General features: G+C 44.2%; 1 protein-coding gene across 2 annotated transcripts in view; it reads right to left on the bottom strand.

Annotated features, from left to right (window-relative positions):
• The window catches only part of CHAT (choline O-acetyltransferase), a 210,109-nt gene that overhangs the window by 138,891 nt on the left and 44,659 nt on the right, over positions 1 to 26,559 (bottom strand). For both annotated transcript variants that reach the window (XM_069753141.1, XM_069753143.1), the window contains exons 5-6: positions 24,615 to 24,668; positions 6,965 to 7,145 (exon numbers count right to left, since the gene is read on the bottom strand). In XM_069753141.1, the coding sequence (XP_069609242.1) occupies positions 6,965 to 7,145; positions 24,615 to 24,668 (235 nt within the window). The remainder of the gene's footprint in view (positions 1 to 6,964; positions 7,146 to 24,614; positions 24,669 to 26,559) is intronic.

Here is a 26,559-nt window from a genome sequence, read left to right as displayed (position 1 = left end):
CTAATCAGTTTTTATGAAGAGGTAAGCTATAAACTGGACCACGGTGAGTCATTGGACGTGGTATATCTCGATTTTTCCAAAGCGTTTGATACCGTGCCGCACAAGAGGTTGGTACACAAAATGAGAATGCTTGGTCTGGGGGAAAATGTGTGTAAATGGGTTAGTAACTGGCTTAGTGATAGAAAGCAGAGGGTGGTTATAAATGGTATAGTCTCTAACTGGGTCGCTGTGACCAGTGGGGTACCGCAGGGGTCAGTATTGGGACCTGTTCTCTTCAACATATTCATTAATGATCTGGTAGAAGGTTTACACAGTAAAATATCGATATTTGCAGATGATACAAAACTATGTAAAGCAGTTAATACAAGAGAAGATAGTATTCTGCTACAGATGGATCTGGATAAGTTGGAAACTTGGGCTGAAAGGTGGCAGATGAGGTTTAACAATGATAAATGTAAGGTTATACACATGGGAAGAGGGAATCAATATCACCATTACACACTGAACGGGAAACCACTGGGTAAATCTGACAGGGAGAAGGACTTGGGGATCCTAGTTAATGATAAACTTACCTGGAGCAGCCAGTGCCAGGCAGCAGCTGCCAAGGCAAACAGGATCATGGGGTGCATTAAAAGAGGTCTGGATACACATGATGAGAGCATTATACTGCCTCTGTACAAATCCCTAGTTAGACCGCACATGGAGTACTGTGTCCAGTTTTGGGCACCGGTGCTCAGGAAGGATATAATGGAACTAGAGAGAGTACAAAGGAGGGCAACAAAATTAATAAAGGGGATGGGAGAACTACAATACCCAGATAGATTAGCGAAATTAGGATTATTTAGTCTAGAAAAAAGACGACTGAGGGGCGATCTAATAACCATGTATAAGTATATAAGGGGACAATACAAATATCTCGCTGAGGATCTGTTTATACCAAGGAAGGTGACGGGCACAAGGGGGCATTCTTTGCGTCTGGAGGAGAGAAGGTTTTTCCACCAACATAGAAGAGGATTCTTTACTGTTAGGGCAGTGAGAATCTGGAATTGCTTGCCTGAGGAGGTGGTGATGGCGAACTCAGTCGAGGGGTTCAAGAGAGGCCTGGATGTCTTCCTGGAGCAGAACAATATTGTATCATACAATTATTAGGTTCTGTAGAAGGACGTAGATCTGGGTATTTATTATGATGGAATATAGGCTGAACTGGATGGACAAATGTCTTTTTTCGGCCTTACTAACTATGTTACTATGTTACTATGTTACTATGTCAAAAATAAACAAATTATTATGCAGATGACATTTTTCTCGGATTTTCCTAAATGGTCGGTGCAAATGACAGTCAGTCTAAGAAAAGTCATCACCCGTTAGAGTATACATCAAATTTTATTGAGGAAACCTCCCAATGATAACAGTATAATCTCCAAAATGAATAAAAACTCAAAATGCACTGTTCCAAATTATTAGGCACAGTAGAATTTCTAAACATTTGATATGTTTTAAAGAACTGAAAATGCTCATTTGTGTAATTTGCAGCATTAGGGGGTCACATTCACTGAACAAAAAAGCTATTTAGCTCACCGAATAGCACGCACGTTACTGCACAACTGACACGCAGCCATCACCGTTGTCTTCTGTGGTGACTGGCAAGCAAAATATTCGATGTTAAACTCAGGTGATTTTTTTTTTTACATTTCAGACAGTCCTCCTGTTTGTAAAACACAAAGCAGTACAAGGCTGCCGTGCTACCTTCCACAAAGCACGAACTGCTCCTTGTTCCACAATATCTGCACCTGAACATCTGCAGTTATGTCACAAAAACCCCAAATTCACAAAAAGCCTGTTGTGAAGGGACGAGGACATGGACGTGGGCGTGGGATTGTCAGTGATGCCCGACAAGGCACTGAGTCTGGGAGACAGAAGAAGGTTGATGCATCTATGTTCCTGGTGAAAATTCCCGGTCTTGAACGTAAAGCCAAGAAGAGCAAGAGCAGATACTGTCTTGGATGGCAGATAAGGCCTCAATGAAATTTTCTAGTAGCACCCCATCCTTCACGGCCACACAGTCTACTGTCGATACACAGAACGCTGGGTCATCCAATCCCCAACCTGTTCCTACTTCCTCCCCCCTCAGCAGTCACAGGAAACATTTGACCCCATGCTTGGCCACTCCGATGATCTGGTACTTATGATCCTTTGGTTGCCTCTGGCCTCTCAATGGGGATGGCCAAATATTTCAAAACCCACGAACAGAGAAAGCCACCTTCAGCCACAAACTGGAACATCACTTATCTTACCCACGCCATGTATAGCGGGTGTTACGATCGCTGCGCATACTTACCCGGCTTCTCACATCCCTCGGCGCACTCGCTCTCCTGTCCAGCGCCGCTCTGCTTCCTCCTTCGCCAGCTCTCGGCGTCCAGTCTCCCTGCGCATGCGCAGTCGCGTCTCCTCCGCCGCTGAGCCCTCTGGGAGGTCGCGACCCGGTGGCTCCGCCCCAACATGGCGGCGCCCATCGGGTATTTCTTCCCGGCGTCTCCCTAGGTAAGATGCCTTTGCTTTGTAGGTGCACTGTCTGCCGTCAGTGTCCCTATGTCCTAGGCTCCCTTTCGCCATTCCTGTTTCCCTGCTCAGTCTTCGCTTTGTTTCAGTGTTTTGTCCTGCCAAGTTCCGTGTTCCTGCTGTGTTCCACCAAGTTCCGTGTTCCTGCTGTGTTCCACCAAGTTCCGTGTTCCTGCCGTCTTCTGCCAAGTTCCGTGTTCCTGCTGTGTTCCACCAAGTTCCGTGTTCCTGCCGTCTTCTGCCAAGTTCCGTGTTCCTGCTGTGTTCCACCAAGTTCCGTGTTCCTGCTGTCTTCCACCAAGTTCCGTGTTCCTGCCGTCTTCTGCCAAGTTCTGTGTTCCCGCTGTATTCCACCAAGTTCCGTGTTTCTGCCGTCTCCTGCCAAGTTCCGTGTTCCTGCCGTCTCCTGCCAAGTTCCGTGTTCCTGCCGTCTCCTGCCAAGTCCTGTGGTCCAGCCTTGCCCATCATCGCCTGTGTTCCTGTCTTTATCAGTTAAGTCCTGTTTTCCTATTATTCCCCGTCATTCTAATAGCTCTGTAGTCTCTATCTTGGGTCGTCCCTTTGGCTCTAGCTGTTGTGTCTCCATTCCCCCGAGGTCCTGCTCCTAACGCTCCCTGTATAGGGGGTGACTCCATCTGGTCCGCTCGACCCCGGGGGCTCTAGAGTCACGACCCAGAGGGTCCACTCTTAGATTTCAGTTCGAATCCCTACAGCGGGCCCAACCTCAGTCATGGTTTCCACATCATCATATATGTCAAGTCTTCCCTCTTCCTCCTCCTCCTCTGCCTCCTCATCCTATGCTAAATTACCCTCCACATCACTCTCAAGTTGGAAACTGTGCAGCAGCACAGCAGCAAAGCAGCCACACATTCTGCTGAAGCTGATCTCTTTAGCTCAAACATCACACACTGCAGCAGAGCTGTGGCAAGGAATAAAACAACAGACCGATCAGTGGCTCTCCCCAATGCAACTCAAACCCGGTCTCGTCTGCAATAGTGGGTGTAACCTGGTGGCGCCATTAAAGCTCAGGAAGCTGGTACATGTGCCATGCATGGCTCACGAGCTGAACCTAGTGGTTCAGAAATTTATCAAAACATACCCTGACCTGCCATACCGACTTGAGAAGGTGCCCAATGTTTGTGCCCATTTCCTCCATTCCTCTACCGTTGTTGCTGATCTTGCAGCGCTTCAAAAGCAATTCAACTTGCCAAAGCACCGACTCATTTGTGACCTGCCAACACGGTGGAACTCAAAATATCATATGTTGGCAAGGATTAGTGAGCAGCAGAGGGCACTTTCTGAATACCAGCTTAAACATGCCCGTCAGACTGCGACTCAGCTAAAACACATAACAACTGTCGAGTGGGTGTGGATCGATGACATTTGTGAGGTGCTTGAGAACTTTGAGTACTGCACCAACCTTGTGAGCGGTGATCAGGCTATTATCATGCTATGTACGCTGAAAGAATTGCTGCATAATCTAAACAAGGAATCTTTGAGTGCCCATCAGCAGGGTATGGAGCAAGATTTCACACTGGGTGATCCTACCCAGCCCAGCCAATATCATGATGAGGCAAGATTGGGTGATGAAGATGAGGAGGGAGAGGACTTATTTTTACGTGGTACCAAGGGGACCCATGTCCCATCCTCAGCTTCAGGTCTGACCAGAATGGGTGGGCTGAAGAGGAGGAGGTGGAGTTGGAGGAGAGTCAGTGTGAGAAGAGGATGGGTATTGTTCCTTCTTCTGGGACCACAGAACATTTGCCTCAATCCAGCTTGGTACACATGGCACAGTTCATGTCTAATTGTCCCAAGACCCTCGCGTGATCCACATTTTCAACAGCAACCTATACTGGTTGGCCACCTTTCACGGCCCACGGTACAAGGACAAATTTCCTTCGCTACTGTTGCAGTCACCAAGGGGTTTCACAATTGAATCTATCAAGAGGGCCGTTGTCGATCATTTGATGACAACATCAGGCTCAGACACCGATGGTAGCAGAGGTACCAGCTCTTTGCAACAGCACGCATTAATGGGGAGAGACATGCCCAGCAGCTCCAAAAGAGGTGAGGAGAAAATGTTCACAAACTGTGCCATCTTCAATAAACTGGCTCATCAGCAAGGGCTATGTGGACCGGTAACAATGTCAAGGAGGCAGAAGTTGAACAACAAGATCAGCGAGTATCTAAGCGACCATACCTGCGTGCTTCCTGACGCTTCATTTCCATTTGGTTACTGGGCATCCAAGCTGCACAGTTGGCCAGACCTCTCCTTATATGCCATGGAGGTGCTGGCCTGCCCTGCTGCTAGTGTGGTGTCAGAGTGTGTTTTCAGTGCCGCTGGGCCGATCATCACAGATACACACACGGCTGACTACAGAGAATACAGACAGGCTGACTGTGATAAAATTTAATAAGGACTGGATTTCGCCACAGTTTTTAAGCCCTCCAGATGACATCATCCTAACCTAATATACATGTGTATCCCACTCTTGCTTCTGCCACACGTACCTCATGTAGAAACAGTGTTCTATTCATTATTTCCCATAGGAGGCAATTGTGATGAGACCTCTTTCCTGCATCAACCATGGTTTCATGCCCCTTGGGCTCATTTTTGGAAACACTATGTCTATGCCTGCACATTGGGCATTGGAACTACCGTGCTAGTAGTCTAGTTTCATAATTGTGTGGCTCTTGAGGCCTCCTTCCTGCGTCAACCATGATACAGACCCTTGGGCTCATTTTTGGAAGATACTGTGCCTGCACATTGTGCAGTGGCAGTGGAACAACAAGGACAGTAGTCCAACCTTTAGAATTGTGAACCCTTTGTGATGATGATGGGTGGCTTCTTCCTGCGTTAACCAACACAAAGCTTTATAACGCCTGCTTTTAAATAATCATGCACCAATTTCAGCCTTTTCTTCTGGCCCCCAGACTGCTTTGTAGGGTCCAGCATAAAATTACTTGCATTTCCCATTGACTTGCATTGGACTCGCTACTCGTTACGAATACCCGAGTATTAAGACCTACTTGTTACGAGTATAGCTAGTCCGAAAATTTCACTACTCGCTCATCCCTAATGGCACTCAAACACAAAATTTTAGGCCCTAATCCGGACCTTCGTTAAAAACTGATTGTGGAAGTATATGGGATCATATGCTCTATGAGAGCTATAAGATGACTAAGGACACACTCTCGCTGTGCTGTCACTTTGCATATGATCTCCTATACTGCAGCAATCAGTTTTTGACGAAGGTTCAGATTAGGAAAGAAATGTTAAAATTTTCTTTGAATTGCCATTAAAAAGTTTTTGTTCACTCACTTCAAAATTGAATGCTGAGTTTTTCTCGCTAGAAGGACTGGACCTTATTCGAGCACCACATTCTCCTCAATGGACTGTCGTATATTTCTATAGCGTACCAACCATAGACAGCATTATGGATTCCAAGAATCCTGCTTTCAGTCTAGGACCTTATCATTAAACATATATTGCAAGCAAAATATTAATTCCATGACCATAATCTGACAATCAAAGTGATCTAACACCAACTTACACTCCCTGACAGAAGTTATGTCGCTTATCCATGTTATGTAAATAAAAGCTTATAACCTCATGGTAAATTCATCCATTGGTTGTATAAATGATTCTTTTGAAAGCTGAGACCCTCCGATATGTGGTTTAGGTTAAGAAAATAAATTGGCATCAATGCAGAATATTGATCAGTTGATGGACACAGAATGGTTAGATTTTGGCAAGACAAAAGTTTTGTCGCCCACAGAAAGTAATGTAATATTCAAACAAATAATTAATTTAAAATACAAATATATGTTGCATAACATTGGTGAATGAAGTTGTGGTGCTATTAGAGTCATATTTAATATTTTGTGTGACTTCCATGAGCTTGAAGGACTGCATCCATGCGGTTCAACAATGACTCATACAATTTATTAACGAAGTCATCAGGACACAGAATCAGTTATGCCATGACTATTTATTTGTCTGTATATTTATATACCATACTATTAAAGTGGCAGGGTATAACCAATATGCAACAGTGGAAATTAAAGGGTGTTCCCAGTTATACTTGGAATGGGGTTAATAGTCCCCAAATTTGGCACTCTAAGTGTTAAGTAAACATATCCAAGTTACAGATGATTTTCATCAAAAGTTCCTTCTTTTGAAGCTAAATAAAAGACTGTTCAATTTGATAAATGTCACCACAAACCCTACTGGATACTATGAAAGAGTAGAGAAAAATATATCAGAATAGTAAAAACATTGAAAACGTAATTGTGTTTGTGGAATAGTCGCAGGTATAAAACATTACCTAGGTGAGCAGTATTTACTGTGACAACAGTACCGGTTATCGGGCCAGAGTACATGGTCACTCATGAAAGAACTCACCTGGTTGTTACATGCAACAATAATGTGCTCCGGCTCTGGCATGATACTACTTTCCTGAGCCACAAGAGTATCCTTTGTTGAGCCTGGAAGACGGTAAGAAGAAAATAGCCCATAGTATTGTTTCATACACATACGTTGTCCAGACAGCTGGCCTCGAGCAAGGTCTACAGGCAGATCATGCCTAAAACATTGAAAAAAAAGGATTGTTATTGTAATCCACAATGAAATAATGCTGTCCTGTAAATATATTTGACTGGGCAATGAACATGGAAGCCAAAGGACGACATATGCCAATGTAGTGTGAATGTCCTCTTATGGAAATAAAGGCAATCTATGGCGTTGCTGATGAGCACAATTGTAGAATGTTCATTACTATGCAAGGGTGTGTACAGAAGAACATGCTGCAGTTACAGTGACACCGCTATATACACCCAGCACTCCTCTCATGTGACTGCTGTTTACGAAGAGATTGAACTCTCCCTGCACTCACAGTTGGGAGGATCATGCTCCAAATTTGATATATGGAGTATTGCTCTTGTCAAATCACTCTTTAGAAGCTATTTTCTCTATGAAGGCAGCAAAACAGTATCATTGCCCCTACTACAAAATGTATACACGTTACATTTACAGTTAAAAAAAAGGTTACTTTCTAAGTGGGAATTATTCTTTCAACAATCAGCATAAATTAATAGTATAGGAAAATATAAGAAACACTGTAATATATCTTATCAGAGAATTGTGCTTTGTTCTCCACTTTTGAGCCACTTTCCTCATCCCATCTGCCCACTAAATTCAATATCAGCTCTGAAAAACAGCCCAACTCCATCTTCAACATAAGATAGACTGTCAGAACAGTGAGGTGACAGGCTATACATCCTATTTGATGTCTATGGAAAGGGGAGTGACACTGACAGATCCGTGCTATATTCCCTCAACCAAGTATTTTTTCCAGTCCTAGGGCTTGATTCCCAGCTACACTGCTCAGTACTGCTGTATAATTTCCTTTATGCCTCTGCTGCTTCTGGTTGTGGGCTACAAAAGGAGGAAAGAGCAGGAATCCTTTCTGTGTACAGCATGTGGGAGAAATCAGAGCAGTTAGTCAACTCCCACTAGCTAAGAAACATCTGAAAATTTGAAATAGGGGCTGTAGAGGGATACTGGTAAAAAAAATGCAGGATTCATGTGATAGACTGCAGATAAAAGGGATTCCAGCTCACTAGTCTTGCAGTATAACCCTCCTACATGTGCACAGGCACATGAGCTTGTCAGATGATAATGGTGAAAAGATATGTGGCACTGCATGAGTGGACTAAAATCTTCAAATATATTTCATTAACAAAAATATAGACAGGACAGCTCAGTTAGCGAAACCAATGGATTTATACCAGAAGGTCTTAACCGTGATCAACCATGACCTTCTGGTCAAAATGAATTTTCTTTTGCCGACTGAGCTGTCCTGTCTGTATTTACTGCATGTTCCAGAAATAAATTTGAAGATCTTAGTCCACTCACGGAGTGACGGTTATCTTTTCCTCATTAACAAGTAATATAATATCCAGATAGAGATAGGGTTATTGCTCAGATGACTTTAATATGTATGGGGCCTTAAACCCTTCACGCATGGTACCGCTGGAGGTGCATTCCCACAAACCGCTATACATGTACGGCGTGACGATTGCACGGGCTCACTCCCAGTGCCAGTGCGATCATCAGCGAGTATCAGCTCTGTATTACAGCTGACACGCTACAGCAATGCCAGCAATCCATGCTAGAGCCCATCATGGGCGTTTAACCACTCAGATGCTGCTGTCAATTGTGACAGCAATATAGATTGGCTAGCACAGCCAGGGAGGGAGCTCCCTCTCTGCTTTGGCACAACAAGATTGAGATTGCATTATGCCGATGGTCTCTGTGAGGAGCTGGCCTTGTTCTAAAGACTATTCAACCAATGGACATACAGCGGAATCCACAGCTCTAAGGGATGCAGACTTTTTCAGCAGAGGACACCAGTTACATCAATCTAATTGTTGTGTTCTATTAGAGATTTGCTTGCTCATCAGTTCAGCCAGTAAACAGAGGAACATGTGCAGGCTGGATCTTATGCATACATGAGGCCAGACATGAGAGTAGTAATCAAGGAAAGCAATCATTCCATTACTGGCAGTAAGTAATACAAAACTTAAAACATTCTCTCTCTCATTGTTTTGGCATTTGGCAAATATGAATAATTATGGTAAACCTAATTGACCTAAAACAGGAAAGGTTTATTCAAATTTCATGACAGATATTGAGAAAAACATGTATATGTGTCTTTTTATATAGTGCATGTAAACTTCTGGTTTCAACTATAGTTACATTCCGAGAGGTATGTAATTTCCAAAATGGGGTCACTTAAGGGGGAATTCTGCTCTTCTGGCACTTAAGGGCTCTGTATATGGAGTCTGCAAGCAAACTATTCTACGATAATTTGTTCTCCAAGTGTCAAATAGTGCTCCTTCTCTCCTGAGCCTCGCCATGTTGTAAAACAGTACTGTACAGTCACACCTGGGGTATTGCCACATTCAGGAAAATCGGAACTCCAATTCTTGCAGGAAAAATGCATTTTTTTTATTTTTATTGCTCAACATTATAAAAATGTATGAAGCAAATTGGGGTCACTCGTAGGGGTTTTGTCCTGTTTTGGCATATCAGGGTCTCTTCAAATGTGGCAAGACATCTGCTATCTCTTCCAGCCAATTTTGTGCTCCAAAGGTCAAATGGTTCTTCCCTTCCGAGCCCTGCCGTACACCCAAACAGTAGTTTCCCACCACAAATGGGGTATTGTTGTACTCAAGGGAAATTGTGTGGTCCATTTTCTCCTGTTACCTTTGTAAGATTCTGTGAAGAACCTGTAGGTTCAAGATGCTCATCACACCTCTAGATAAATTCCTTGAGGTGTGCAGTTTCCAAAATGTGGTCAGTGGAATTTCCACTGTTTAGTTACAGTGGGGAAAAAAGTTTGTAGTCAGCCACCAATTGTGCAAGTTCTTCCACTTAAAAAGATGAGGGAGGCCTGTAATTGACATCATAGATAGACCACAACTATGAGAGTCAAAATGAGAAAACAAATCCAGAAAATCATTTGTCTGGTTTATTTTGGCAAACTATGGTGGAAAATAAGTATTTGGTCACCTAAAAATATGCAAGATTTCTGGCTCTCACAGACCTGTAACTTCTTCTTCTTTAAGAGGCTCCTCTGTCCTCCACTCATTATCTGTAGTAATGGCACCTCTTTGAACTTGTACTCAGTATAAAAAACACCTGTCCACAACCTCAAACGGTCACACTCCAAACTCCGCCATGGTGAAGACCAAAGAGCTGTCAAAAGACATCAGAAACAAAATTGTAGCCCTGTTTCAGGCTGGGAAGACTGAATCTGCAATAAGCAAGCAGCTTAGTGTTAGGGCTAGCCAAATGCACCAAATAATTATAAGGATGGTATAAGGTGCGTTCGCAGCCCAGAGTCCACCGTGCAGAGATAGAACCTGCTGCTGAGTAATGACGGACTATAAGGCGGTATAATGTGGATAAACACACGGGTTAGCTTCACCCGGTATGAAGGAAGCGAACCCTGTTGCGTCACAGGGCCGCGGTACCGCACAAAGAGTGCAAGCAAAGAGTCACAGAACTGTGTCCCAAGACTCAGGGAAAGAATTCCTGTAGACCCCTTGCGCTCGACACCGCTACTGGGGTTAAAAAAAAAAGACAGCTGACAGCACATCAGAAAAAAAGATGCACGCTCCAAGTCCACAGACCCAATTGGATGTAGTAACTGCAAAATAAAATATGGAACAGCATCCAGTCCAGGTGAAAGATTGGAAAAAACTTTATTCCGCCACACAGTTTATACTAGCCCATGGCCGTGCGGCCATGCGAACCTTTTGTAGCGGAAGCTCTCCGGGACCTTCCAAGTGGTCCAATAGGAGCTGCTACAGGACCTGAGCATTTGACTCCCGATTTCCAATGAGAGGTCATCCCTTGGGCATGATCAGAAGAAGAAAAGCAGGACTTACTCCCAAGGACGCCTGCTCGCCGCTGATCAGTACTGGTTACAATGGCTGAGCCTGGAAGACAGCAGTAACCAGCTGCACAGTATCAGCTTGAGCCAGACGCTGGGACCGACGTCTCTGCTGAGCAGGCTCCACTACAGCTGGAGGAGAATGGGAGACATCAGCGGAGATGGTTTGAGATTCTCCCTGTGCAGCGGCGGGAACTCGACACTTAACACTTGGTGTGATGAAATAAACTGAGGGAGCAATAATAAGAAAATGGAAGACATACAAGACCACTGATAATCTCCCTCGATCTGGTGCTCCACACAAGATCTCACCCCGTGGGTTCAAAATGATCTCAAGAACGGCGAGCAAAAATCCCAGAACCACATGGGGGAACCTAGTGAACGACCTGCATAGAGCTGGGACCACCGTAACTAAAGCTACCATGAGTAACACACTACGCCGCCAGGGACTCAGATCCTGCAGTGGCAAATGTGTCCCCCAGCTTAAGCCAGTACATGTCCAAGCCCATCTGAAGTTTGTTTGAGAGCATTTGGAATATCCAGAAGAGTATTGGGAGAATGTCATATGGTCTGATTAAACTAAAGTGTAACTGTTTGGTAGAAACAAATCTCGTCGTGTTTGGAGGAGACAGAATGCTGAGTTGCATCCAAAGAACACCATACCTACTGTGGAGCATGGGGTAGCAAGATCATGCTTTGGGGCTGTTTCTCTGCAAATGGACCAGGACGACTGATCCGTGTACATGAAAGAATGAATGGGGCCATGTATCGTGAGATTTTGAGTGCAAATCTCCTTCCATCAGCAAGGCCATTGAAGATGAAACGTGGATGGGTCTTTCAGCATGATAATGATCCCAAGCACACCACCAGGGCAATGAAAGAGTGGCTTCGTAAGAAGCATATGAAGGTCCTGGAGTGGCCTAGCCAGTCTCCAGATCTCAACCCCATAGAAAACCTTTGGATGAAGTTACAAGTCCGTGTTGCCCAACGACAGGCCGAAAACATCACTGCTCTAGAGGAGATCTGCATGGAAGAATGGGCCAACCTACCACCAACAGTGTGTGCCAACCTTGTGAAGACTTAGAGAAAATGTTTGACCTCTGTATTGCCAACAAAGGATATATAACAAAATATTGAATTGAACTTTTGTTAATGACCAAATATTTATTTTCCACCATAATTTACAAAATAAATCTTGCCAAATCAGACAAGGTCATTTTCTCATTTTGACTCTCAGTTGTGGTCTACCTAAGATATCAATTACAGGCCTCTCTCATCTTTTTAAGTGGGAGAACTTGCATAATTAGTGGCTGACTAAAAACTTTTTCCCCCACTGTACATCAGGGCTCTGCAACCGCGACATGGTGTCCAATGGCGCTCTTTCCCTTCCGATTCCTGTTGTGCACCCAAACAGTAGTTTTCCACAAAATAACGAGTGTTTTCATACTCAGGAGAAATTACACAACAAATTTTATGGTCCATTTTCTCCTGTTATCCTTGTGAAAATTTAAAAATTTCGGGCTAAAGGAAAATTGTTTTGTGAAAAATTCAAATGTTTATTTTTTCCTTCCACATTGTTTTAATTCATGTGAAGCCCCTAAAGGGTTAATAATCTTCAATGTTGTTTTGAGCACTTTGAGGGGTGTAAATTTTAAAATGATATCCCTTTTGGATATTTTTTTTTATCACATAGGACATTCAAAGTCCCTTCAAATAGGATGTAATCCCTAAAATAAATGGTTATGTAAATTTTGATGGAAAAATCAGTAATTGCTGATAACATTTTAACCCTTCTAACTTACTTAAACAATATGTTTAAAAAATGATGCAGATATACAGTAGACATGTTGTAAATGTTACTTATTAACTATCTTGTGCAATATAACTATCTGGTTTAAGGGCATAAAAATATAAACTTTGAAAATTTCAACATTTTCAAAATTTTCGTCAAAATTTCCGATGTTTTCACACATGAATGTCAAAAATATTGACCTAAATTTACCAATAACATAAAATACAATGTATCACGAAAAAACATTCCCCGAATCAGTGGGAACCATTGAAGAATTCCAGAGATTTTATTGCTTCATAAATTGACATTGGTCAGAGTTGTAAAAATTAGCCTGGTCGGGGAGGTGAAAACAGGCTCTGGGGAAAGGGATTAACAGAGGTATTTTCTCAACAGACAGTACATAAGTAAGTGAGATATCTGATTACAGTTAAACTATTTTCATTAATATATTAGGGGTTTCTTGGCAGGCTAAAATGAATCAGTGGATGGTAAAGTTTTGATCCTTTAGCGTGATAATATTAATGCACATAAAACTTATGCTGTCCTGGAAGGCTCATCCATTTGCATCACTGCAATTCTCATTTTTTGTTTTCCACATGCTGTTATCACATAAATTACAATAGCCCTCCATCCTTCAGTTGTTGCCTTCCCATGGGGAACTGATCATCTGTCACATAGGCACATCAGGTGTCTTTCCACACCAGAGTGTTATTCCTTTCTACTGTAAAATTAGGGTTACTACCAATATTTACAGCATGACATATGAATATATTTATACTAATTGTCCAGCAATATATTTTCTTTGAATTTAGCCTTAGCCTTTTCTCTTTTTTTTAGCCTTACTGGGAATGTATCAGTAGGATCCACCCTCCTAAGCTGCCTATATGGGCATGTAGGTCATAGGAAGCTGAATAAAATGATACCTTAATATTTGCAATCATATGTTTTATTTTAGAGATAGCAATGTTATTCTTAATATGTAAATGAGCTGTGAAGATCTGTGTACCGTACTCTGATCTCCCAGAGAATCTGCTTTCAGAACTTATCATGAATGAAAGGGATTGTGACTAGTGTGAGACATGTAATGACTGACAGTCTGCTCTCCTCATCTATATGTGTTACCCTGGTAATGCCCCCTTTAATTCACAATATTCACAATAATCTCTGGAGGCAGATTCTCATGCAGATCAGGGTCCGGCCCATAGTCTTGAACATCTCATTTACATATTAAGAAAAACTTGGATTTCTCTGAAATAAGACATCAGATCACAGATCTCGAGGTATCATTTTCTTCAGCTTCCTATGACCTACATGCCCATATAGACGGCTTAGGAAGGTTCATTCTTTAAAGGCTTATTCTTGACTACATTGATGGCAAACTATTATAAAGTAATAAATTGTCTGCTGTGGTGCATTTTTGACAAGGTTACATATAGCTAGTGCCCTAGTGCAGCGCCCCAGAGATCTGGTCGTTGCAGTATGAGACTCTGCCACTAAGGGGAGTGATGGTACGTCTGATGGCACTGAAGGAATTCTACTGGCCAGGTATCACCAGCACACATTACACTTCACACTCCGGCCACTAGGGGGAGCAAAAGGCTTCATTTATTGGGCCACTCCTCACACTGGTAAAACTAGGGGTTGGATAGGAAGTTAGTCAGAAGCTGACTGGGTTGGATTCAGGCAACATCCCGTGTCAGGGGGTGTTGCAGGGAGAAGACACAGGGGGGTCCCTGTCAGGCGTGGGAACCTGGCAGGCACCTAGCGACCAGAATAGAACGTTACGGAACCGCGCCTGCACACCCCGCGGCGGTATCCTAAGAAAGAGACACGAAGCGAAGGATATTGTGGAACAGTGAGAAACGAGATCAAGTACAAAGGAGAGCCAGTAGGAGTCGTGCCGTGAGACCGAGGCAACATCCTACTGAGGCGCGTAGCCAGTGGCCGGAACACCGAGGGAGTAACTGACTCTACGCTTTACTTCAAACTCCGCAGGACAGTTAATTATAGGTTGGCTGTCTCACCTAAACACCTACGAAGACATAGGGGGCAACTGTGGGAGAGGGGTGTCTCTAGGATCCCGGAAGAACTCCAGGCCTTCCCGTCATACGGGTGCGTCCTAGCCTCGTTATTGACTGCACCTCACACCATCACCATTCACCTCACTGGGAAGCCCTGGGGACATACTTCACCTGTGGGAAGGTATACCATCCAGCTGCCATTCCATCACCCCAGCGGACCCTACAGCAGCGTCGGTCACCCTGACCGAACACCACAGGTGGCGTCACGAAACCCTGATAGACTGTACCACCTTTATTGGACGCCCCTTAGCAGGGTCGCGGACCGGGTCTAGCCACCGTGACAGCCTCAGAACCGAACCAGTGAGGCCCGGTACCCAGAACTCGTGGCCCTGTGTCTGGGGGCGCTCCAACTTGGCGTCACGAACAGGATCATACTTAAGCCTGAGAAGCAGGTCATGTGTGCCTTGGAACTGTGATTGAAACGTGTTCGGACTGTGATTTATTGCAAGGACTGTGTATTGCTGATTGTCGCATGATTCCCGCCAAAACCGCCGCCATTGCCGTGCCACGAGGAGCGCTGGAGAAGAAGGATGGCGTGTCATGGGAGGAGATCGAGAAAATGGCGTGAACAGCAGCATCCGCCCCCTCCAACTACGGCTGCCGGATGACGAGCTCAGGAGCCTCGTGTGTGTGCTGCCGCAGGGCCAGGAGAGGAGATGGCAACCAGCAAGTGCCTGAACGACGACGAAGTGACCCAGGATCACTGCATCCCAGCGGAGCTGGACCAGGGCTTACCTCCACAGGGGGATCTGTATCCCCTGGAATTGCCGGAGGAGGCATCGAACCACCCGACTCCAGGCGAGGGGTCGGCGACAGCGTAGAAATGGAAGTCGGAGCTGTGCAAGAAGATCGCACAGGCAGCGCCGTGGTCAGAGCCGCCGCAGACTCCAGCGTCCTTGTCAGCAGAGCCGATCGACAACGGTGGAACCACATCAGACGCAGGTACCAAAAGCGACCCTGCCCCGCCAACCGATCCAGCTCCGGTGACCGCTCCCCATCCCAGCTGTGACCAGCCTCCCGTTACCGAGATTGGGGTGACAACCCTGTACACCATGAAGGGGATACTGCCCCCGCTACCGATATCTATGGGCGAACCGTTAGACGTGAGTCCCGAGGGGGTGATCTTTGAATGGGATGTGCCCAAGATTCAGCCAGACGGGTCCAGACAGGAGGGCTCTTACGTTGTTGGGCTCACCTGGGAGCAGTGCAGACAATGCTTAGTTGCACAATGGGAAGACCGAGAACAAACGAAACAGACTGCCCAAAGAGTACCGAAATCTAAGACTAAACGTGGCAAAGGGGATCCGGTGACACGAGGGATAGTGTTAGCCTTTCACCCGAAGAGGGGTTGGGGCTTCATACTGGAGCCGGGACTGCCGACCGAAATCTTTGTTGCCAACTATAATGTGGAAACTCAGTCCCGTGGTGGGGCCCCTAATCGAAGCTTGTGCAGGGGGGCCATGTGACCTACACCCACCACCGGAGTGAGCAGGGGTGGTATGCCAAGAATGTCCAACGATATGAACCTACTGTGGCGCCCCCTACTGCCGCGACTGAGATTAATGACAGACGTTCCCTGGTATTTGACCTAGCGGATGCTAGCATTACTACCACCGTGCGTATCAGTACTCCTGCAGGATCTGCTATAAAAATTGACATCCATATCAAACCTGTTAATGACTTGACCACACTGGAGAGACAAACCCATCACGGTGATACGGCTTTGGACGAGAATTCGGATACAGACCTTCCCCGGTCAGGAAGTGTGCGTTTCCGACTGGTGCCATGCAACGCACCGTCGCAGCAATAAATCTCGAAATCCCGACAAATGTAAATAGTTAACTGTTTCCTGCTTTTGCTGCTTTAAACCCATCCAGGGTTATTTCTTAAAGGGATCCCTTTGTTGACCCGGGATCCCTATTGTTTTCATTCCTTTTTCTACTTTGCACAAGTTATCATTGTTTCAAAGACTGCCGGATCATGAACAGTGAATGATTCCAAAACTGTTTTGTATATAGTTTGCACCTTCTTAAAGGTGCTCCCTACTGGTTTTACATAGAAAGAAGACTTTGCGAAGAGATTGCTTTTGGACATGACGCAGAAGGTCTTGCTTTCCACGGACTTGCAGATGGAGAGAATCTGCACTACCTCATACCGGTATCCTAAGAAAGAGACACGAAGCGAAGGATATTGTGGAACAGTGAGAAACGAGATCAAGCACAAAGGAGAGCCAGTAGGAGTCATGCCGTGAGACCGAGGCAACATCCTACTGAGGTGCGTAGCCGGTGGCCGGAACACCGAGGGAGTAACTGACTCTATGCTTTACTTCAAACTCCACAGGACAGTTAAATATAGGTTGGCTGTCTCACCTAAATACCTACGAAGACATAGGGGGCAACTGTGGGAGAGGGGCGTCTCTAGGGTCCCAGAAGAACTCCAGGCCTTCCTGTCATACGGGTGCGTCCTAGCCATAACATACCTGGGGGACGTTGAACTAGAAACATCTGGAACGAATTAGAAAGAACGAACGAACGAGAACAGAAGTTGTGAGGACTATTCCGAATGCTCAGCAGGGTAGCACTACAACACACAGGCGCTATTGGTAGGCAACGATTTCCACCTGCAAAGGGAATTCTGGATGTGCCCATCGGACCGGCCGGTCTCAGATAGCCCTGTTAAACGTGCTCTGGATTGCGGATCCTGAAGTCTTCAGTAAAGAGGTAAAGAGACTGCAACCTTGTGTCCTCGTTATTGACTGCACCTCACACCATCACCATTCACCTCACTGGGAAGCCCTGGAGACATACTTCACCTGTGGGAAGGTATACCATGCAGCTGCAATTCCATCACCCCAGCGGACACCACAGCAGCGTCGGTCACCCTGACCGAACACCACAGGTGGCGTCACGAAACCCTGATAGACTGTACCACCTTTATTGGACGCCCCTTAGCAGGGTCATGGACCGGGTCTAGCCACCGTGACAGTATCAGAACCAAACCAGAGAGGCCCGTTACTGAGAACGCGTGGCCCTGTGTCTGGGGGCATTCCATAGACCACCCAAGGAACTTATCTAGATATGTGGTGAGCACTTTGAACCCCCAAGTTCTTCACAGAAGTTTACAACACAGAGCCGTGAAAATAAAAAAATAATTTTTCTTTCCTCAAAATGATGTTTTAGCAAGCAATTTTTTATTTTCACAAGGGTAACAGGAGAAATTGGACCCCAATAGTTGTTGCCCAGTTGTTTGGGCACATGTCGGGGCTCGGAAGGGAAGTAGTGATGCTTTGAAATGCAGACTTTGATGGAATGGTCTGCGGGCGTCACGCTGCATTTGCAGAGCCCCTGATGTGCCTAAACAGTAACCCCCCCCCACAAGTAACCCTATTTTGGAAACTAGACCCCCAAAGGAACTTGTCTAGATATGTGGTGAGCACTTTGAACCCCCAAGTGCTTCACAGAAGTTTATAACGCAGAGCTGTGAAAATAAAAAAATATTTTTTTTTCCTCAAAAATGATGTTTTAGCAAGCAGTTTTTTTATTTTCACAAGGGTAGCAGGAGAAATTGGACCCCAATAGTTGTTGCCCAGTTTGTCCCGAGTATGCTGGTACCCCATATGTGGGGGTAAACCACTGTTTTGGCGCATGTCGGGGCTCGGAAGGGAGGTTGCACCATTTGACTTTTTGAACGCAAGATTGGCTGGAATCAATGGAGGCGCAATGTTGCGTTTGGAGACCCCTGATGTGCCTAAACAGTGGAAACCCCTCAATTCTAACTCCAACACTAACCCCAACACACCCCTAACCCTAATCTTAACTCTAGCCATAACCCTAATCACAACCCTAACCCCAACACACCCCTAACCACAGCCCTAACCCCAACACACCCCTAACCATAATCCCAACCCTAACCATAATCCTAACCCTAATCCAAACCCTAACCACAACACACCCCTAACCATAACTCTAACCCCAACACACCCCTAACCATAACCCTAACCACAAGCCTAATCTTAACCCTATTTCCAACCCTAGCCCTAATTCCAACCCTAACTCTAATTCCAATCCTAACCCTAAGGCTATGTTGCGGATTCGTGTGAGATTTCTCCGCACCATTTTTGAAAAATCCGCGGGTAAAAGGCACTGCGTTTTACCTGCAGATTTACCGTGGACTTCCAGTGTTTTTTGTGCAGATTTCACTTGCGGATTCCTATTGAGGAACAGGTGTAAAACGCTGCGGAATCCGCACAAAGAATTGACATGCTGCGGAAAATACAACACAGCGTTCCCGCGCAGTATTTTCCGCACCATGGGCACAGCGGATTTGGTTTTCCATAGGTTTACATAGAACTGTAAAGCTGATGGCAGGGGGTGTTGCAGGGAGAAGACACAGGGGGGTCCCTGTCAGGCATGGGAACCTGGCAGGCACCTAGCGACCAGAATAGAACGTTACAGAACCGCGCCTGCACACCCCGCGGCGGTATCCTAAGAAAGAGACACGAAGCGAAGGATATTGTGGAACAGTGAGAAACGAGATCAAGCACAAAGGAGAGCCAGTAGGAGTCGTGCCGTGAGACCGAGGCAACATCCTACTGAGGTGCGTAGCCGGTGGCCGGAACACCAAGGGAGTAACTAACTCTATGCTTTACTTCATACTCCGCAGGACAGTTAATTATAGGTTGGCTGTCTCACCTAAATACCTACGAAGACATAGGGGGCAACTGTGGGAGAGGGGCGTCTCTAGGGTCCCAGGAGAACTCCAGGCCTTCCTGTCATACGGGTGCGTCCTAGCCATAACATACCTGGGGGACGCTGAACTAGAAACATCTGGAACGAATTAGAAAGAACGAACGAGAACAGAAGTTGTGAGGACTATTCCGAATGCTCAGCAGGGTAGCACTACAACACACAGGCGCTATTGGTAGGCAACGATTTCCACCTGCAAAGGGAATTCTGGATGTGCCCATCGGACCGGCCGGTCTCAGATAGCCCTGTTAAATGTGCTCTGGATTGCGGATCCTGAAGTCTTCAGTAAAGAGGTAAAGAGACTGCAACCTTGTGTCCTCGTTATTGACTGCACCTCACACCATCACCATTCACCTCACTGGGAAGCCCTGGAGACATACTTCACCTGTGGGAAGGTATACCATGCAGCTGCCATTCCATCACCCCAGCGGACCCCACAGCAGCGTTGGTCACCCTGACCGAACACCACAGGTGGCATCACGAAACCCTGATAGACTGTACCACCTTTATTGGACGCCCCTTAACAGGGTCGCGGACCAGGTCTAGCCACCGTGACAGCCTCAGAACCGAACCAGAGAGGCGCTGTACCGAGAACACGTGGCCCTGTGTCTGGGGGCGCTCCACTAGCATGGGTTGCCAGAACAAGGCAAGTATTTTGGCCCCCTAATCCATGGACTGTTAGCACTCTTTGGCCTCGTTCACACAAGCAATCATTCTCTCTTCAGAAAGAATAGGATCGATTATTGCAATGGCTCTCAGCATAAATTCTCATCAGAGTTTGAGCCAAATGTCAGCTTCCTGTGATCCGATTATCTTGCATGAGAGAATGGTATCATAGGTACTGGAAACTCAGTTTCTCCACCTTCTCCATTGTCAGTGTCGGCGTAAATCGGACTGCACTTGGATGACAAATCAAAGGGGGCAAACACTTTTTCACACAACTGTATATGGACCAGTTTGAATCCATTATCCCTCAAGCACAAATACAATATCCTAAGAAAATAATTATAGTAATTATAGTTTGTCCCTATGATGCGCTGCTTTGTAATGAAATCCAACAGTTTTTTTTCTAGCTCCTTTTCTTTCTCTCTTTACTCTCTCTCTATCACAGTTTCAACCTACAGTTTTAAATGCTGCACGTTACTAATGTTGTTCTGTGAGGTACCTTGCGATATGTTCTTGTTGGTATAGTTGTAAAGCATTTTATTCTGAATGTATGTGACACTCAGCCGGGGGCTGTGCCTTGGACTTTCTTTGTTTATAAATAAAATGATAATAATCAAATTGTTCTAAATTGTTAATTTTTTAAAATTACATTTGTGTTTTTTAACCCTGTAACAACCAGGGGTATTTTTGCATTTTGCATTTTCATTTCTTGCGCCCCTTCTTCCTACAACCATAACTTTTTAATTTTTTCGTCAAAAAGGCCATGTAAGTGATTGTTTTTTGCGGGACAAGTTGTACGTTTGAACAAAACCATTGATTTAACATATCGTGTACTGGATAATGGAAAAAAAAATCCAAGTGTGGTGAAATTGCAAAAAAGGTGCAATCTCACAGTTGTTGTTTTTTTTTACCATGTTCACTAAATGCTAAAACTGCCATTATGATTCTCCAGTTCATTACTAGTTCATAGACACCAAACATGTATATGTTCTATTTTATTTAAGTTGTGAAAAAAAATTCCAAGAAAAGTAAAAAAAAAATCCAACAAAAATTGCGTCATTTTCCGATACCCGTAGCGCCTCCATTTTTCGCAATCTCGGGTTGGGTTGGGGCTTATTTTTTTGTGTGCTGAGCTGACATTTTTAATTATTCCATTTTGGTGTAGATACGATCTTTTGATCACCGTTTCTGCATTTTAATGCAATGTTGTGGCAACCAAAAAAACATAATTCTGGCATTTCGACTTTTTTCTCGTTATGCCTTGATTAAACATGTCCATTTTGTCGCATTAGTTTCAGGAGTACCAACATTTCTGTCCAGACCTATTTCGTGAGTTTTATTTATTTTTTTAATTCTGTGGATCATGGTAGAAAAGCAATGTCTGACTTTCATTTGTTCATTTTTATAGATCTTTTATTTATTATTACTAGTGATGAGCGTGCGTATTCATTGCTTGGGTTTTCCCGAGCACGCTCGAGTGACCTCAGAGTATTTATGACTGCTCGGAGATTAAGTTTTCATCACGGCAGCTGAATGATTTACAGCTACTAGCCAGCCTGAGTACATGTGGGGGTTGCCTGGTTGCTAGGGAATCCCCATGTGCAATCAAGCTGTCTAGTAGCTGTAAATCATTCAGCTGCCATGATGAAAGCTAAATCTCCGAGCAGTCATAAATACTCGGAAACCACCCGAGTGTGCTCGGGTGAACCCGAGCAACAAGTACACTCGCTCATCATTAATTATTACTTTTGTCAGATTCAAGTTATTTCTGTGACCATTGTGAGTTTTTCTGTCATTAATCGAGAGGTACCAACAATTTTGACCATGTGTGAATCTGAGGATTCTGAGATCACAGATTGCAAATCTTCCACGTGTGTATATACGCTCCTCAATATTGAAATTGCAACACCTGGAAGGACAAGACGTAAAGTTATTCATATCAATGATGTAATAGATGTCTGCAAGATCGGCAAATCATGACATTTTCAATCTGTGGCATATGGGAGGGGCATAAAAGCCAGATTAAAATCAAACATTTTTCAGTCATATGAAACCTCGAATATTGGATCATGTCTGATGGGATTATTGTGCAATGCCTCCTGATCATTGACATTTCAGTAACTGTCACTTGTTACAAACCGAATCCTTAAACTGGGAGACCCTGGTTTATAACTTGAGCAGATTGGAACTCGCATAGGCTGACAGCGTCAAACTGGAATGACAAGAGTTGCACAGAGGTGAACCTCTGCTCAAACAGATCATCAGAATGGAAGAATGGCGCGTAGCGATCCATTCTATACTGTAAGTCAAATTGTACATGTTATACCAAGCCTAAGGGATCAAACAGTGTCTACACCTGACTGTCAAAAGGTGTTGGCATGACATTGGGTTTAGAGACATATGTTCAGCTACACGTGCTCCATTGACTTCACATCACCACTTTCAAGACCATCATGGTGCAGAACAAGGCGGCAATGAGAGCTGGAATAGAGGTCTAACCTCTTAAGCGATGAATCCTGATTTTTTTCTTGGACATAATGATAGCTGAAGATTGGTTTGGAGACCAGGAAGAGCTAATATCTCATCATTACATTAATTTGGTTATGGAATCAATGGTACAGCCATTTCTCCAAAGTGTCCCAGGAGCCATTTTTCAATATAACAATGCCATGCCAAATGTTGTTAATGCTACTTTGAGCAGCCTGTATTGTCTATATGTGCTCTAATGGCCTGCAGTGTCTCTGGACTTGTCTCCCATCGAGCACATCCTTGGTCATTGGTTGCCAATTGCAAAGGGAGCTGTCAGGAGCAGATCTCGATAATTTGTCCAAGGGCATTTAACGCGATAAACAATTCCTCAAACAACCATTAATAACCTCATTCATAGCATCCAAGGCTCTAAGTGCAAGGATTTCTCCATGTGGAGCTCATACTTGATGCTAAATAAATCAATGTGTTGAAGTTTTCTTTCTAGATTTCCAGTATTTGAATATCATTAACATAACTATCCATCCTGTGATTCAATCATTTGATAACTTTTCACTTACTTTTTGGTGTTGCAATTTCTATGTTGAGCCGTGTATATCCACAAGGGGGTTTTTCAGTAAATTAAAGATTTAAGTAAAAAATCTGTACAAAGTAAGTTACATTGCTTATTAATATCCTCCTGTTATTTCAGATGCCATCCTAGCCACTGCATTCTGGGGCCTGGCTGCCTTGTTTCGGGTTCTGTGCTCCACAATGTAGAATTTAGTGAAGGGACTGAGTTGACTGTTTATTTTGATAGCTAAACTGGCTCCATGCTCTGCTGGAGAATTGTACCAGCACCTAGCGCTGACAGGACTGTATCAGTAAGTTATCTATGTACGTAGAGATCATTTAGCTCCATTTTTAATTAGCTGGGAAACAACTGTATAACTATTATAAAACGTGTCTTTGAACAGCTAGCAAGTATTGGGGACTATACTGTAGTTATTGATCATCTCACATTTGAATACATTACTCAGGACTTTTATTATTTTTGTGTGTGGGGCTAAGAACTAACTGGCAGGTTGTCTGCAAGGTGACGATCTCTGCCAGCTCAGAAGGCAAATTCCCTGCTTCACTTCATCTCTCGTCATCAGAGCAGCTCTTTCTCTTCCAGGCTGCTATGTCGATGGGACGTCACTGCAGACATGACTCTAATTGACAGCTGGCTCCCTGCAGTTAGGCAGCGGGGAGCTGTCTGTCAATCGGCATGACATTGGCAGAGATATCTGATTATTAGAGAAGGACACTGCTGCTCTGTTAACGTGACATCAGGAAGTTGCTGAATAGTTGGCACCCATGACCGCTCTGTGCCAGCAGAGACTGGCACTGGGCAGAACAGGGAGATCGTTACTAACTTACTGTTAGTGCTTAGCCACAAGTGTAAAAATAATAAATGTCCCAGATAATCCCTTTAAAGGTAGCAAGTTTGCAATTTTTACATATTATGAATTTATTCACCTTATCGTTATCCAGTTTTGCACGTTTAGAAAAATCATTTTGAATCATTTTTTCAATATACTGATTGTCAAAAAAGTCTATGAAAGTTACTGCACTATATTTTCCTCTAGCACTCGAGTCGATACAGCTCACATTTTTGTTCATTTTTTCATGCAGTAAGAAGAATGTGAAATAAAAAGTCAATAAATGTAGTGAGTATTATTGTATGGCACAATTACATTAGCTATCTCGCTGCTGCTTCATTAATATTGGAATAACAAACTATAACTACAAAATGCATCTGTACTGCCAGGCTGTGAATTATACAAATAATGTGACTTACATGTCCAATAAAGTTTTGTAATCAAGCACTCCCGAGATGAGGTTAGCAGTAAACCTGTGATTAGACAGATAGAAAGTAATGTTATTTGTCAAACGACATGAACCTTTCCTATGTGAACATCTTCTTCCTCCATTCGATAGTGTATCCATTTACATTTTAAGACCCAAGTATTAAACATTGATTATGATTTGGAAAGCAGTAATAACAGAATGCTTTTACATCAAGTCCTGTTTGGTGCTGTTTTTGCATGGGTTTGCCTTTGACTTCAACAGGTAAAACCTTCTTTAACTAAGACTGTGGCCTCCTGATCACTAAGGCTAGCTTCACACTAGCGTTCGGCAGGGCTGGGGACGTAAGCCTTCTTCCTCCATGCCGTGCCTCTTCCTTCCTTCTGTTAAAGATAGGGTAAGCAGGATGCATGCAGACGTAGGCGGAGCTGAAGGAAGAGGCACAGCAGTGGGCGGGGCTTCACAGAGGAAGAAGGCTTTCGTCCACAGCCCTGCCGACCGTTAGTGTGAAACTAGCCTAACCCTTACAAAATCATGTGTATTACTACGTGTATTACTAGCATAGTATATTTTTTATTCAAATTTGTAGGACATCACCAAGAAAATTAGGAATCTGTCCTTATAGTTATTTTTCAGCTTTGTGTCTGGTTGGATGTAAACTTTTTGCTATTTTTAATACGTTTGCGTCCTTGCTGGCTCCTCTGTAGGATGAAGGAGTGAAAGTGAAGCCTTTATTTTTGTTCTAAAATTAAACAATTTTGTGATCACTTTATGCACTCTTTTTCTAGTTAAATAGATGGACACCATGATAGAAACTGAGCAGACCTCTTTATCAATGGGGTACATCTGGTGCCACTATGGGACTGATTAGTTAATTTCATCAGTTCAGTTATTCTGCCCCATACGAGTGACTGTCATCCTCCCTGGCAGTGCGCAATGAAGCCGGAGTGTACGTTCCCAGGCTTCATTGCACACTGCCAGGGGCACTGACAGTCACATCCTTGACGTGGGTGACATGCGTGAGATTGGCAAGCAACCGGTGTGATGCCACTCTTGCAAATCATGTTCCTCACACTCACAGGGGTATGATAACATAACTAGTCCTTGACTAGACACCCACTGATTTGCATCTCCCATGGCAAAATTAAATATACTATTTTATTGAAATGACTTAGACGGAAAACAAAAGAAAGAGGCTTGTTGGAATCAGTGTAAAAAGAGGGACAGAGACATGGAGATTGTGGGGCATGGCTAGCTGGTAGGTTCCCTTTAAAGGAAAGCTTTACTAAGGGGCATTTTCAGAAATAATATATATATTTTTTAAATCACTTTGTTCTGTGCATTATCCTTCTGTAGATAATGTACAGTCTGTTCTGCCACTATGGATAATGTATTAGGGAAGCCATTGCCTCCTGTTTTTCTTGGCAGCAAACTTGCTCTGATTAAAAATAGCATCTCCACATGAATTAATGGGGCTATTCCTACAATAGCATTCTCTATTTCAGAATGACCTGTTCTCAAATTCTTCGGTTAGAGCCCTAAATTCAGGCTGCTTAGTGCATTTCGTAAAGGCACAGGCATGAGGCTTCCCTTCCCATCACTATTGGACTCAAACTATACCTATAAAAGATGTATTTAATACTGTATGCAGTTTTATTGTGAAAACCGGTGACAGATTCGTCTTAAACTGAACCAGTCATTAGTTTTTTTCATATGTATGCGCAGTTATATTTTATGCTCGGCTCGCGGTGGGGCCTGTGTGAGCCAACGATGTCCCTGTGCAGGCGAAAAATTTGGTTCAGCTAAGTGGATGCAGCTGTATGTCAGCCGCATCAATCTAAGCTGTAGGACGGCGATTACCAGCGGAGACAAGGGACAGATGCCGCGGCAATGACCCTGATTGGACTGGATTTGTAGACAGTATGGAAGCAATTCAA

This window comes from Ranitomeya imitator, chromosome 2, assembly GCF_032444005.1.
Source record: "Ranitomeya imitator isolate aRanImi1 chromosome 2, aRanImi1.pri, whole genome shotgun sequence".
Classification (NCBI taxonomy): domain Eukaryota; kingdom Metazoa; phylum Chordata; class Amphibia; order Anura; family Dendrobatidae; genus Ranitomeya; species Ranitomeya imitator.
This window is presented reverse-complemented; position numbering and strand designations above follow the sequence as displayed.